The sequence below is a fragment of the Amborella trichopoda genome, chromosome 6, assembly GCF_054954075.1.
Source record: "Amborella trichopoda isolate Santa Cruz 75 chromosome 6, AtrichopodaSantaCruz75HAP2 v2.0, whole genome shotgun sequence".
NCBI classification, from domain to species: Eukaryota; Viridiplantae; Streptophyta; class Magnoliopsida; order Amborellales; family Amborellaceae; genus Amborella; species Amborella trichopoda.
Genome location: NC_142341.1, coordinates 48,692,855 through 48,709,307, shown reverse-complemented (window position 1 = coordinate 48,709,307; position 16,453 = coordinate 48,692,855). Strand labels below are relative to the sequence as shown.

Here is a 16,453-nt window from a genome sequence, read left to right as displayed (position 1 = left end):
TCGAGACCCGAGGAGTGGACCCGATCTGGGTCTAGGTATGGGTCCAAAAATTGGACACTGTGGGTCGGGTCCAGGTCCGGGTCTGGGTCAGATAATATTTTCGAGTCCCAAATTATGAAATATATTTAAATATAATTAAATACATAGATATTTTAATTTTTGGATGAGGTCTTGTAGGATCTAGATCCCACACTATATTTTCAAGTCTAGGTCCAGGTCCGGTGATTTCAAGTTTAGGTCCCATATTATTTTTTGGGTTGGACCATGACCTGACTCAACCCACTGCCACCCCTACCACATCCTATCATCTTATTGCTTATTAGGGCTACCCCTAACTTTTTTTAGATGTATTCATTCTAAATTTCATGCTTTTTTATCTTCTCACTCTATCATTTCAACATCCTCAATAAGAAAAGAAAAATAAATCATTGTCTACATACTTGAAAAAACTAAAGTATCATTGTTGAATAGAGTTCATCTATTTTTTTGATGGTGATATATATGCACTAGAAAACTCAAAATTTCAATTTTTTTATCTTTTGAAAATAATCATCCGATGTTTTTAGGTGATTCTCAAAATTTGAAATTGAAAAAATCCTCCCAAGCCAATCTTCTAAGGGAGTAAATGCATAATAAGAATATAGTATATTGTTGCTTAGATCATCTGACCATTTCTATGCGGCCAAGCCCGCATATGTAGAAATGCAGGCCTCTTAATAAATCTATTTATGAGATGGATTTTAAGACTTGATTTTTAAGGATATGTAATCTATAACATGGATAGTAATCTATAACATGGGTATCATGAATATGAAAAAAAGAAATAAATTGTAAAAAATAATAAAAATAATTTTAGTAAGAAAACATTTGGACGGTTAGTATTCATTGTTTTTAGATGAAACAACTACTTGCATTGCATCCATCTTTAAGATGGATGCTTTACACTTTTTGGACCGTATATGTAAAAATGCGGTCCAACCCGTATGAAACATTTTTTTTTTTTTTTGGGACTTTGGAGGTCTAGTGAAATTTTAGGGTTTTGAATTAGAAGTTTTATATTGTTGATTTTAAGAGAAATTTTTGGTAAATTGTTTTATGCAGGCAGACTTGCATGTCTGCATAAAACATATACCGTCCAACTTAGTTGGACGGTGTTCACGAATCATCATCAAAATTATATGGTATGCTTTGTATAGAGCTGAGGCTCTAAACAATCAAAGTAAAGTGCACCTTCAAATAGTATCCAAATATGGTGTTTAAATACTAAAAATCTTTGTGACGGCTTGAAAATTTATTTTCATCTCTAATTATAAAATTTAAAACTTCAAAAGTAGTTTAAATCAAGCAAATCTATGAACACATGAAAATCTTGAAAATTGACGGTTCGGAAGTGCATTATTTCTAATATTTGAAATCCATTTTTTCTCATGTACATACATCATGACGTCGAGATGATCAATTTGAGGATTTTTGAGCTTCAAAATAACCTCTTTTAGTGATTTTTTGAGGTCTGTCCTAAATTGATTGTTTAGAGCCTTGGCCTTATATAAAATTTTTCAAAATTATATAGGAATATGTTTATAATTTAAAAAAAAAACTACAAATAACCCCAAAAATAGCCAAAAAAAAATATAACATTTATGAATTTATTTTTATTTTTAATTTACCTAGTTTGTACACTACTATTTTTTTTTCTTTTTTTTAGTGAGTCAGTAGGGAGAAGGCCCCTACCCTTGGTAAGAATTGAGCCTAGGATGTAGTGTTGCAAATCGTCAAGCCCTAACCAAATAAGCATGGGTTCTTTTCATTAATTTGAACACTACTACATAGCTCGGCAGGTGCCAAGTCCATCTTTCGCCCGAGTCCAAGTCAACTTGGCCCTAAACACTAGTTAGAAAGGATAGCGTATTTTAGGATATAACATAGAGCAATGATTTCATGCAATGGGTGTATCATAATAGAATGCAACCACATTAAAAAACCATGTTAGAAATATTTGTTTGACACAATTTTTTAGATGTATACTCTTTTCATTCTAAAGAATAATCACGAAAAATAAAGTTTAGGAAAAAACACCCTAAAAAGTGTTTTTCTAGCCCAATTATATAAGCCATCTATTTTAGTGAGAAGGTTAGATATAGGCCTCAAAAGATTTTTTTTATTCCCAAAATTTTTATATAGTTTTATCATCATTAAATTAACAATGCTAAAAGCGAAGAAAGTGATTTTGAATTTGTCAAGGCCTAGATCTTGAAATTTACCAAATGGACAGTCGAGATTCATTGTTGGAGGGTATTATTTTTTACCATATCTAGGGTACAAATTGATTTTTTTTTCATAAGATTGATTATGAGGATGAAGAGAATGGGTGTGCAAAATTTGGAGTCATACAAATGCCGAAAACATGGTTTCTAGAAGTGTGGTTGCATTATACTATAATACAACCGTACGCACAAAAGAGGCCTAGGACTGTTGATGGGTGATGGTTCTCTATTGTAAAGATCAATATGTTTTAGGCTAGCAAGCTGCTAATAGGGGTGGCAACCGTCCGGCCGGCAACCCATAAAATATATATTTAAATATATTTAATTATCATGTTAAAGGGGATGATTTCATGCAACGGTTGTGTAGTAATATAATGCAACTACACTTCTAGAAAACCATATTTAATACATTTGTATGACCCCAAATTTTGCACACACACTTCCTTCATCCCAATAATAAAATACCAAAAAAAATAAAATTTAATTTGCACCTGGACATAGTCATGAGTGCCGTCCCACAATGAATATCCACCATCTATTTGGTGATTTTCAAGATCTAGACCATTACAAATTCAAAATCAAAATTTTATTTTTTACCATTATTAATCTAATGATACTAAAGCAATCTACAAATTTTGGAAAAAAAAAAAATTCTTCTAAGGCCTTGATCTAAGCATCTCATTAAAATGGACGGCCTATATTAGTTGCGCTCAAAAAACATATTTTGGGGTGTATTTTCAATTTTTTTTTTTTTGTGATTGTTCATTAGATTGAAAAAAAATGTATATATAAATTTTGGGGTTAAACAAATAGGTTTAACATAGCTTTTGAAGGTTGTTGCATTATATTACTATACAACCGTTGCATGAAATCACTCATCTATGTTAAATATATACATATATGTATTATTTAAATTTTATATATATATATATATATATAAAGGGTGTGGTTTCTATAAGGTTGCAACCTTAAACAATCCAATTAAGGCGGACCTCCAAATTTTATCATAACATGTAGTTTTGGTAAAAAACAATTCTTAGGACTATCTCAAAATCTATTTTCACATCTAATTACAAAAATTTAAATTTCAAAAATAGTTAAAATCAAGTAGATCTATAAATATATAAAAATATTGAAAATGGACGGTCTAAATAATGTATTGCAATATGCACTACCTCTGGGACTCAATTTTTTATTTTTTTTCGTATTCATACATCTCGATGTTGAGATTATCAATTCGAGCGTTTTCAGTATTAAAACAACTTTTTTCAATGAATTTTTTAGGTGCATCTATAATTTTACATTTTAAGGTTGCAGCCTTATATAAACTTTTTCCATATTTAAAATTTAATTATATATTATTTAAGTATTATATAGTAAATCTTATTTATATATAGCACTGGGTCAGGTCTATATGGACCCATACCTGACCCCTCGAGTCCAATTTTTGAACCCATACCCAGACCAGGGTCGGGTTCGGATCCATTGCCACCCCTAGCTGCTAACTTCTTAATGGGCTTGAGATAGGAAATGTAATGACTTCTATGAATTGAGAATTTTTTTCCATAGATTGATTTCAACCGGCGTGAAAAATACTGTTTATTCAATCAATATAACAAAAACAATGATTATTGTTTACTATTGACGTTAGGAAAAGCATATAAAGATACACTTTACTTTTAATGCAAGGAGGTCACAATCATTATTGTTCATCATATTTCAAATTGGATGGTTGTGAGCATGTCACTAACCGAACTCAAAGTTAAAAAAAAAAAAATCTTAAAGTTTGTGACACACCCCAAGCTATCCAATTTGACATCTAATGAGTAATGACAATTGTGACCTATTTGTAACAAAAATAAATGGTCTCACGATATCAGCCCTTGATGTTGTCATGATTATTTATAATCATTATAAGGGGTGTTATTATAATTATTTATAATCATTATAAAAAAAAATACCATTTGCTTTTAGTGGTGGTAAACGAGTCCTTAAATAGACTTAACGTTTAAAAAAAAAAGATTCTCAAACCTTGTAAAAGCAAACATACAGTTTTCCTTCTCTAGATGCTTCTAGAGAAGGAGAATCCCTCAAAAACTGAGTGGACTCATGAGCAATTGTGGCACAATATTTGCATGCATTAGATGGTTAAGGCAGTAGAAGTAGAGTATAAATTAGAGGTTCATTGGAACTTTAGACATGAGGAAGCATAAGGAAGAAAGAGAGAAATAAGAGAGATAAGTGAGGAAGTGAGGGTGCAATGGAGTGGAGTGTAAGAAAATAAAGTGAGTTGTGTGATGAATTTTGGCTAGGGGAATTCCTAGGTGCACATAACTTGAACCGTTAGGGACTATATGAGCTTAGTGATTCTCATTGTACCATAAACTGTAGCCCACAACCAAAAAATCCTTAGGAAACCCTTGGGAATCCTAAAACTATCAGATTTATTCATTTGAGTCCAGATCTATTCAAATTTGACAAAAAATAGGAAAAAAAATGGTCAACAAAAACTATGGGAGGAGCCCAAACTGAACCAGATCACTGCGACTAGATTTCGTAAGAAACCTACAACTACCTGGGGCCAGTATGAGCTACGTGCATTGTTGGGCTCCAAATTTTCCAGGAGACCCGGTCTTGTCCTGATAAGAATTTTTTATCTAAAGGCTCCCTCTCCGGTTCTACTTCTGGGGACAAATTCCCATGGATTTTTGGGAGTCCTATTGGCCTTGGAATTATGAATTTTTTTTTTATCAAAGGTCAAAATATATCCTAGAACTCTTATTCTTAATAAATCTAGGAGCCAATTGAAACATGTATAAGACACCTACATAACAACCCTTAGGCTGGAGAAATCTTAGGAGCCTTAGAATTCAAGCCATCCCTAACCTTTGGCGCTTCAAACCTAGAATCCCTAGGTCTTTAAGCCCAATTCCCCACAAGGCCAAGGGCTAAGTTAGGTTTACGTTAAAATTGAGTTAGTATTGAGCAACATTGATTCCTTCAAGTCTTGCGAGCTAGGCTTGTCAGCTTCCTTTCAATTTTGAATCAATCCATCAGGTTTTCAATAAATCTTTATTTTATTAATTAATAAATGTTCAACAATTTATTGGGTTCTATCTCTCTCACACCCACATACACACTTTACAAAAAAGCCTTGCCTATTATTTGATTCCCATAAATGCATTAATCAATTCACAGGTAGCCATTGGTCCTCTAATGAACTCGAGTCTAGTAATATTTAGTGAGAATGAGCTGGGACCTTAGCGGTTATATTGTTGAGTCCAATGATTAAGTCTTGGATTCCATTCTTACCAAAAGGGTAAGGAACTAAAATCCCGACTGACTTATCCTTCTTTATTTACCCAAAAAAAGGTATAAAAATATCTCATTGGCAAATTATTTCGCCATCTCCCAAACATGCATAGAGGTTCCACAGAGCACAGTGCCCTACTTACTGTTAAGAAGTTGACAAAATCATGATTTCCTCATCCATAAATAAGAGTCGTCCAGCCATATAAATGGGTCCTTATGCCTAAAATTCATATTTAGCTTCGTAGCATTTAATGGTACCAAATAAACTCTTTGTATGCTTTTCCTTAAGTCATAGGGATTGTACCTTCTCCTTGAAGACTTGAATCCTTATTGTACCTTCTCCTTGATTTTCATTGAATGGTTGTTTTATTCTTCAATAACAAACTTTATCATATTTTTTAACTGAGATTCGAGACATTTGAATAGTTTTTATGAGTCCCCCGACTCCTACTCTTTTCATGCAGGCTCCCTTGATCACCCATTATATGTATCAATCTTGGATCCAAACTTGTAGTGATCCATGATTTACACTATGACGATTATGAATATAAAAAAAAATTTAAATTAAATTAAAAATTTAAAATATTTTTAGTATAATATTTTCTTATACATTGGATGAAAATCTTTAGTTGTGGATGTTCATCTTAAAAATGGATGTTTGTGATTGCGCGGTTGCTTACTCACAAGGCACTTTTTCTTTAAAATTAATGTCATCTTTACAACAAAATAGCATATACCAATTAAGTTTTTAAAATACGGAAGATGGTTTGATAGGGCTATAGACCCTATCAAAATAACTACCGCTACATATATAACTCATCGAAAATAACAATTCAATTGTTGGAAAACTTTTAAATCGATCATCTCGGCTTGAACATTATGGTTGTCAAAAAAAATTAGGATTTCAAGTTAAAAAAATAGGATATAGTTCAACAAATCATCCAGACCGTCCATGTTTCCCTAAAAATAAGTGTTCACAGATCCGTCAAATCTGTACATTTTTATTTAATTTCAAAATTTATTGTTAGTGTTAGAAATTGATTTTAGAACCATCATGGAGATTTTCATTTCTGAAAGTACTTCCGGACGAGAATTTGAGATGATGCGTTATTTTGTTTTCATAAAACCTAGGCCTTATAGAAATTTCATCCTTAAAATATTACTTATAGGGTGTGGTTTCTACAAGGTTGCAACCTTAAACAATCCAACTAAGGCGCACTTTCAAATTTTATCATAATATCTAATTTTGGTGTAAAGATACTTTAGGATTATCTTAAAATCTATTTTCATCTCTAATTATAAAATTTTAGATTCCAAAAATACTTAAAATCAAGTAGATCTATAAACATATGAAAATCTCGAAAATGGACGGTCTAGATAATGTATTACAAGGCACACTATGTTTAAGATTTGAATTTTTTGTTTTTTCCATATCCTATAACTTATAGTCGATACGATCAATTGGAGAATTTTCCAACATTGAAACAATTTTTTCTGATTAGTTTTCTGACAGCGATGATACCAGTTTTACTCTATGGGTCAGAATGTTGGACGAATAAAAAACAATATTCCCATAGAATGAGTGTAGCGGAGATGAAGATGTTGAAATGGATAAGTAGCAAGACAAGAAATGATATAATTTGAAATGAATATATTCGATAGAATTTAAACGTGACACCAATAAGTGATAAAATGATATAGTAGACTTGGGTGGGTTGGCTATGTGTGGTAACCAAATACAACAACTATTTGGAGGTGGGAGTTAGTTCAAGTGGAAGGACATAAAAAGGCAAGGGGTAGGCCCAAAAAGACGTGGTTGGAAGTAGCTCGAAAAGATATGAGGACGTATGACTTCACTGAGGATAAGACTTTTAATAAAGCAGAATGGAGAACCATGATTCATGTAGCTAACCCCAATTAATCGAAAAAAACTAAAATGATGATGTATCTCACGTCTATTATACAAGGTGGACACTTTATATAAACTTTTTCAATTTTGAACAATCTATCGCTCCTTTCATCAAATTTCAAATAGAGATATTGAAACTTATCAATTTACACCATAATGTTAGTTCCATTCGGACTCCATAAATTCATCTACATCACATCATTGAAGTCTATACTTATGCCCAGACCCCACTGGTCAGGTCTCGATCAAAGTTCAGGTCTGGTCAGTTCGAGTCATGATCCAAGTTGGCAAACAAGGAAACCGTCTGGGCTGGGTAGAGATCCCATCTACGTAGGGGTGCAACGAGTTAGATCGGGTCTGGGTCCAGCCAGACCCGGACTTGAATTCACCGAACCCATACCCGAAAATATAGTGTGGGACCCGAACCTGAACCAGGACATGGACCCAACCCAAAAATTAAAATATTTATATATTTAACGATAGGGATTCTCTACAAAGAACCAGTTTATCTTTTGTACATAGAGTTCATTATCATTCACACTCATTAGATGTCAAATTTGATGGCTTGGGGTGAGTCACTAAGTCTGAGATTTTTTTTAAGAACTTTAAATCTTTTCAATGACACTATTACAATCACCTATTTTGAAATTTAAAAGATAAGAATAATTGTGACCTTTATATACAAGAGATAAATAATATCTTTGTAGACAATCTTTTAACTATATTTGAATATATTTCATATATTAAGACCCGAAAAATATTATCAAACATGAATCCAATCAAACCCAAATCCATATCCAAATAGTATTCGGGTTCAAAATTTGGATCCAAACCCAACCTGCGTGGTCCAATTTTTTAACCTCTATCCAAAAATCTACGCTCCTAGCTAGAGCAATGAGGGGCGCACAAGGATCAAAACACGATGCCCAAGGGTTCAAACATCGAGAGAGAAATGGGACGGGGAGGGGGTTCTGGCCACTGGGAAGGTCATGAGAGCCGCATCACATTTCCCAAGGTCCAAATTCCAATGAAACTACCCGAATGAGAGGGAGACGCTCATACGGAAGTCACGGGGCTGTGACGTATGTGCAAGCGTAAGAGAGAGATAAAATGTAGGACACTCATGTTTTGCGAATATTTACATGCTCTCGTGGGAGCATATTGGACATTAAGGCCCTCGAGTATGTCCAGAACCATATTTTAGGGCCAAGCCTCCGTACGTAGAAATGCAGGTCCTTTTATAAATCTATTTTTAAAATGAATTTTAAGAACTTAGTTTTGAAGGACATGTAATCGTAAATATGAAAAATAAATAAATTTTAAAAAATAGAAATAATAGCTCTAGTAAAAAACCATTTGGACAGTTAATTTCTATTGTTTTTAGATGAAACATCTACTTGCATCTATCTTTAATATGGATGCTTCACATTTTTTTAGACCACATTGTAGAAATGTAGTCCAGCCGCATGAAACAATTTTTCTATTTTAAGATGTGACTTTCTCAATTTAGTTATCAAATTAAAAGTAGAAAAATAATAATCATAGGCACCTTCTAAGTGCATGAAAAATAATATTATCTCAAAGAAACGATTTAATTTTTAAAAAGTTAGATCTAAACATTCAGGAACTCAAAGCCAAATATGTTTCTTTGACAGCTCTCTCATGATTCTAGTAAGGATCCCAAAAATGTTAGCGCAAGTTCTTGCTCCTTCAAAGCTTAATCTTCCAAAATAAAAATTATTTCATATAAATAATTAATTTTTTTGAAAAACTGTTGATATGGATCGGAATCGCCCGATTTTGATTGAGAATCGGTAGGGACCATCAAGTTCTCAATCGAAACTGAGAATCAGACCAACTCCCACAAAATGGTCCAACCGCTTCTGTAATATGGATCACCTAGTTCCCAATCATTTTATAGGAGCTCGCCTAATTCTATGTTTCGACCTGAGAACTAATTGGCCCTTATTGATACTGTCAGGGAATTGAGTGATCTGGATCATTCAATTTCCACGATATAAATATTATTTTTTTCCTTTTATTTTTTAATTTTTTTTACTTTTTTTATCTACCCAATTCTCCCCTATTGTCATATGACCGTTCCGGGTCGGCGATTTGGATATCAAATTAGTTTCCAAGATGGTTCATTCACCCATTTGATCAGGGTTTTAAAGCATAGTATGATCCCGCGGAGGTGCACTCTAGGCGACGTCTTAAATATTGTCTCTTCCTTGCACAAAAGACACTTGTGATAACGGTCGCCGTTTTCCGACGTTGTCTCGCAGTCCTATATTTAGAGTGTTAGACCATATGCCACGCCCATGACTCATTATGCATGTGGCCGTCCTAGAAATGCCAAACCGGATAAGCCTTTCATCGGACGGTCCAGATCAAATCTTACATCCCTTAACGATGAATACTCAGCCATCCGATGTGATAAGAACGTACTCCTTTTTGTTACGTATAGCTGTTCATGTTTGAATATATGTCTATCTATATATATACATGAACAGCTTTAGAGGTAGCAAAGAGAAACAAGAGAGGACACCATAGTGAGAGACAGGAAACTAGAGAGAGAAACAACGGAAGAAAGAGAGATGGAGAGGGGTAGCAATGTGTATGTTGTAGAAGGTGGTGAGAGGGACAGGGGAAGAAAGATGGAGAGGGGTGGCGATGTCTATGATTCACCTCAAGGAGTCGAGATTCGAGGTCGGTACGATCACGAATTCGCGAGGATTTTGAGTCGAGAAGCTCTCGAATTTGTTGCGGATCTAGAGAGGGAATTTAGACCTCGAGTGAAGTACGCAATGGCTTGCAGGAAGGAGGCTCAGGCTCGATATGATGGGGGCGAGCTCCCTGGGTTCGAGCCTGGGTCCAAGTGGGTGCGCCAGGGCGGGTGGGTCTGTGCGCCAGTTCCACCAGCGGTGGCTGATCGGAGGGTCGAGATCACGGGACCAGTGGAGAGGAAGATGATCATCAATGCTCTTAACTCAGGAGCTAAAGTGTTCATGGTAAGGATCCTGGATCATTTGTAGCATTTGGGTAGGCAAGATTGATGTGTGTGTTGCTTTTGCATTAAGAGAGAGAGACGTATGTGTGTGTTATATATGTATTTAGAGAGAGAGAGACGTATGTGTGTGTTATATATGTATTTAGAGAAAGAGAGGATCCTGTTATTCTTTGTTTGGGCTAGATGATGAAGATATTACATGAAATGGTGCTAACATGCAAAACAAACAGGCTGATTTCGAGGATTCTCTGTCTCCAACATGGGACAACCTGATGAAAGGCCAAGTTAACCTGAAAGACGCAGTGGATGGAAGCATAAACTTTGTGGATTCAGATAGAAAGAGAGAATACAAACTGAATAAGGAAAACATAGCCATGCTGTTTGTGAGGCCAAGGGGTTGGCACTTGCCTGAGGCTCACATAGTCATTGATGGTCAGCCAACAACTGGTTGCCTCGTGGACTTTGGGCTCTACTTTTACCATAACTACGCCGCATTCAGGTCCCTCAGAGGAGCTGGCTTTGGTCCCTTCTTCTACTTGCCCAAGATGGAGCACTCTAGGCATATCTCTCTCTCTCTCTCTCTCTCTCTCTGAATATATATATATATATATAAATAAAAAGACACTATAAAACGTGGCGAAAATGAACAATGATTTTGTCTATACTTATCACTGTCCAAAGTTCATCACACGGTCATAATTGTTTAATAGTATTTTATTTTTTATTTTTTTTCTACATATTGGAATGAGCTAAAATTTGAAGCGTGCATTCATAAAAAATAAGCGAAATCTATGGAAAATATCAAAAGGATATTTTATATGAAAAAAATTGACCAAAATACCCTAAAAAAGTTTTGAGGTATTTTGGTCATTTTTTCATGAATTATTTTTTTATATTTTTATTAAGTGCACCTCACTAAGATATATAGACGCTCCAAATTTTAGATCATTTTGATTTGTAGAAAAAAAATGAAAAATAAAACACTGTCGGACAATCGTGACCGTGCAATGAACTTTTCACGGTGATGAGAGTAAGCGAAATCACTTTTCATTTTCATCCATAAGGGGAAGACTTTTCCTATATATATATATATATATATATATATATATATATATATATATATATATATATATATATATATATATATATATATATATATATATATATATATATATATATATATATGCTTCTTGTGTCAGCCAATGACCCATATTAAATCTGGGTCGATCTGATTGTCACAACTTTATATATATATATATATATATATATATATATATATATATATATATATATATATATATATATATATATATATATATATATATATATATATATGCTTCTTGTGTCAGCCAATGACCCATATTAAATCTGGGTCGATCTAATTGTCACAACTTTATTTCGTATTTCAATTTTTTTTTTCACCAATCCAAATAACTTGAAAATTTAGGTGTACATTCTACTCATCAAGGCACACATAATAAAAATATATAAAAAATAATTTGTAAAATATAAATGGACCAAAATATTCCTAAAACGTTTCGAGAGTATTTTAGTCTATTTATATTTTCGAATTAATTTTTAATATTTTTATTAGATTCTAATTATTTTTTAAAATTGTCGTTCAAAATTTCAAATGATTTGAATTTGTATAATAATATGAAAATTCAAATATGAAATGAGGTCGTAACCATTAGATTGGGCCTAGATTCAATATAGGTCATTAGCTGACACTATAGTTGTCGGCCTATAGGGTGACAGAATCTTTTTCATATATATATATATATATATGGGAAAGTGCTCCCACCCAAAGTTGGTGGGTCTAGTAATGGTCAAGATCCAAGACCCGACCTAGTTTGCATTTGGATCTGGGTAAAGATGATCTTATCAAGTTAGGTTGGGTTGTGTCCGAATGAAGGTCAACCTAACCCGGCCCAACACGATATTATAACATGATATTATAACACGATATTTATATATAATATATATGTATATACGGGAGAGTAGGCTTTAGGTGATGGTCATATGTTGCGCATGACAAAGCAAAGCACTAGTTAGAAGGTGTAAATTAGTTCAAGTGAGCAAAGTACTTGTTAGAAGGTGCGTGTTAGTTCAAATAAGCAAAATACTTGTTAGAAGGTGCGAGTTAGTTCAATTAAAAAGTTTCAACATAGTAAGGGCTACATCCAAAAGAACATAGTTGAAAGTAGTAAGAAAAGATACGAAGACCTGACCAAACTGGGGGCATGATTTTTAATATACGTGCAATGTTATTTATATATTATAAAATAATATTTTTCTTTTGTCTCGACCTCGACGCGACCTCGGTTCAAGTTTGGTTTGGATCCAGCTAGGGCCCAATCCGATTGGTTTGGGTTGGAGTCAAGCCGGACCCGAACCCTTAACAATCCACTCTCTCCCATGGACTAAAAGATACCTGAAAATTATATTAATATTAGTCGCGCTTTGCATGCTACTGTAAATGCCAAAGGCAGGGCTCCTTTGTAGAGGGCTTCAGTCTAGCACTGGCAACCACTTGCTCTTAAAAACGTTCTCTCTCTCTCTCTATATCTAGTATGCGCTCAAAGAGTTAGGCGTCTCTCTCTCTCTCACTTGCTTTTAAAAACGTTCTCTCTCTCTCTCTCTATCTAGTATGCGCTCAAAGAGTTAGGTCTCTCTCTCTATCTAGTATGCGCTCAAAGAGTTAGGTCTCTCTCTCTGTAGTATGCGCTCAAAGACTTAGGCATGTAAACCCAGACTTGACCTAGCAGGATCCGAGGCAGACTCAAACCCAACCTGAATCTGGTGGGCTCCACGTCAGGCCAACTCGGACCCTATCTACCAGAATGGTTACAACTGCGCCTGGATCTACGTAACCCAGTTAGGCCCAGGCTGGACTAAACCCAAACCCTACTCACCGGGTCCCGATGATGGATCAGAATCCGATTATGACAACTAATCAGAGTACGCTCATTCTTTCTTCTTGGTAAAGACCATTAGATCTTCAATCCACTCCAAGTATATGATACAGCTTAAGACGAGCAACATGCATGCTCACAATCTGAAACATTTGATTTGGGAAAAAACAAATTGAACTCTTTTTAATATTAATGGACCATTTCTACGTTTTTCCGAGACATTTCCTTATCTGAAATTTATATCTATTTTCTTACAACAGGTTACATTTTATATAAATAAATAGAAAGGCTAAAGTCTTCAATGGTTAGGCATTAGTTTTCTTGGGTTTGGGTACGTTTAAGACTTCAACCTTGCATTAGAACCTTCATTGGATTTAGTTATGGTAACTTCTCATAGGATTTATTCATGGTTTTGGTGTCATGTTAACTAGGTTGGAAACCTCTAATGCTACTCTTTTTTTTGACAGAAACCTCTAATGCTACTCTTATGGCCCCCAAGCCTGAACCTCTTCGATCAAAGAACCAAAACCAACAATTTAATTGAAACAAAGCCGACTCAATACTTATTTTAGTGCTAATGGACACAATTGTTTGTTCAGGGAAGCTGCGATATGGAATGCAGTGTTCGAGAGGGCAGAGGACGCCGCTCGCATTCCAAGGGGTAGCATACGAGCAACAGTGCTCATAGAGACGCTTCCAGCAGTGTTCCAAATGGATGAAATCCTTTACGAGTTGCGTGACCACTCTGTTGGGCTTAACTGTGGGCGGTGGGATTACATCTTCAGTTATGTCAAGACTTTTAGAGCGCACCCTGACCGCCTCTTGCCAGACCGAGTGCAAGTGGGGATGGCCCAACACTTCATGAAGTCGTACTCCGACCTCCTCATCCACACTTGCCACAAGCGCGGGGTGCATGCTATGGGTGGCATGGTATTTTTCTCCTTTTCTACTCCAATTATTAGTACTAATAATATAAGTATGAATGATACTACTATCACTGCTACTAACACTACTACTACTCACATACGTTTAACATTCTCAAAAAAAAAAAAAATACTACTACTCACTAATACTAGTGTAGTAGGATGGCAATAATGATAATCATGGTTCATACACAATGAGTGCTCTAAATTTCCTACAGTACTTCCACATTGCCTCAACTGTCAGATGTCAACTAAGGACAGCTGGGTTATGTCATTCTTCCACTCAAAGTCCATAAAAAATTTGATGGCTTGGGTGGTACAAAAGTGCTGCACAAAATTCAGTGTACCCATTGAATATGTTTCCTAATAATAATAATAATTGGAATGATTAGATGATCAGATAGAATTCAGATATCTAGCTTGTCTATTTTGAATCTTAGCCCAGTAACGATCTAAACAATGAATGGGTCGCAAATGAGAGAGCAAAACCCATCTGGTGTGCAAGACCTTAGGGCCAGGACATTATCTGATGTGTCCCATCCTCTTTCCAACACCTTACATCCGTCGAATCGATGGTATTAGGCTAGGATATAAAATAGTCAATAGTAAAGGTAGAATCCACTTCTACATATTCATCTCGATATCCTTGTACACCTTCCATCCTCGACAACAACAACGACAACAATAAAGAAAAGGGTTTGTTGACAATATCCTATAATGTGAATTTTGTGAACACACACCAAGATATTGATTGTAAAGCACACACAAGTTGTACATGGTATTCGGCACACACTCAAGGCATCTACCATCAATTTCCAATGTGGCTAGTGTAATCTCCAATGTGGATGGTGCAGATTAACACAACTTGTTTGAATGTCCATCATCAAGAACAGTGATTAATCTGCATTGACTCTCTTTAAGAGCAGATAGCTGACAATCTGCCAGCATCCAATATATCATATATAAACTTTGTAAAGACTGCCTTCCCATAATAACACCAACTACAACAATTATAACACACGTCACCTGTGTGTGTATGGGAGCAGGCAGCTCAGATTCCCATCAAGAACGATCCAGCTGGTAACCAAGCGGCTCTAGACCTCGTACACAAAGACAAGCTTCGTGAAGTAAGAGCAGGTCATGATGGCACATGGGTTGCACACCCAGGCTTGGTTCAGGTGGCCATTGAGGTCTTCAACTCTCACATGGCAAACCAGCCTAACCAGATCCAAAGCTCTAAGCGTTTAGATGCTGCTAACTTAACAGACGAAGACCTCATACAACGTCCTCGTGGTTCTCGATCACTTGAGGGCTTACGCCTAAACACAAGAGTTGGGATCCAATATATTGCAGCATGGCTCAATGGAACTGGGTCTGTTCCTCTGTATAACTTAATGGAGGATGCAGCCACAGCAGAGATTAGTAGGGCTCAAGTTTGGCAATGGATGAAACATGGTGCAGTTTTGGATGGAGATGGAGTGAAAGGAGTGAGAATGGGACTGGAGCTGTTTGGAAGGGTGCTGGACGAGGAGATGATAAGGATAGAGAGAGAAGTCGGGATTGAGGCATTTCGAAAGGGAATATATAGGGTGGCTGGAAAGATGTTTGCTCAGCAGTGCACATCACCGGTGCTGCATGAGTTTCTCACTCTAGATGCTTATAAGCATATTGTCCAGCTTCATCCCTCATCGAGGATTTAGCTAGTGCTAGTGGTCTCTCTCTCTCTCTCTCTCAAAAGCAAATAATAGCCACCTACTTTTTGTTTTGGTGATCACCCTGGAATCACCCTCTGCTATGGTCAGCTCAAGTGCCTTCTATCATCTGTGAGCACCCCAGGAGTCTCTCTCTCGTCCACCCCCCCCCTTCCCCCCCCAACCCCCACCTCCACCAAACCAAACCAGTGCATTTCACCAATCCATCACACTATATTCTGAGTATTGTAGGTAACCAACTTCCTGTGTGTGCATCCGAGTGTGGATATTTAATAATGTCAATGAAACCAAATCTCCTTCTCTCACACACTCTCTCTCTCTCTAACACACACACATGCACATGTATGCACGCACACAACAAAGAGGAAAATATGAGCGACGTTAAAATAAGCATGCCAAGTAACAATG

General features: G+C 35.7%; 1 protein-coding gene across 4 annotated transcripts; it reads left to right on the top strand.

Moving 5' to 3' along the window:
* Positions 1-10,011: 10,011 nt before the first annotated feature.
* Positions 10,012-16,350, top strand: MLS (malate synthase). Of its 4 annotated transcripts, XM_006852127.4 has the most exons (4): positions 10,012-10,496; positions 10,726-11,054; positions 14,010-14,340; positions 15,380-16,350. In XM_006852127.4, the coding sequence occupies exons 1-4, from the start codon at positions 10,083-10,085 to the stop codon at positions 16,031-16,033; spliced, it is 1,728 nt and encodes a 575-aa protein (XP_006852189.3). In that variant the 5' UTR covers positions 10,012-10,082; the 3' UTR covers positions 16,034-16,350. The 4 variants fall into 4 exon arrangements, with proteins under 4 accessions (XP_006852189.3, XP_088725072.1, XP_088725073.1 ...); XM_088868946.1 differs by lacking the exon at positions 10,726-11,054; XM_088868947.1 differs by lacking the exons at positions 10,012-10,496; positions 10,726-11,054 and adding an exon at positions 13,067-13,456.
* Positions 16,351-16,453: the final 103 nt, after the last annotated feature.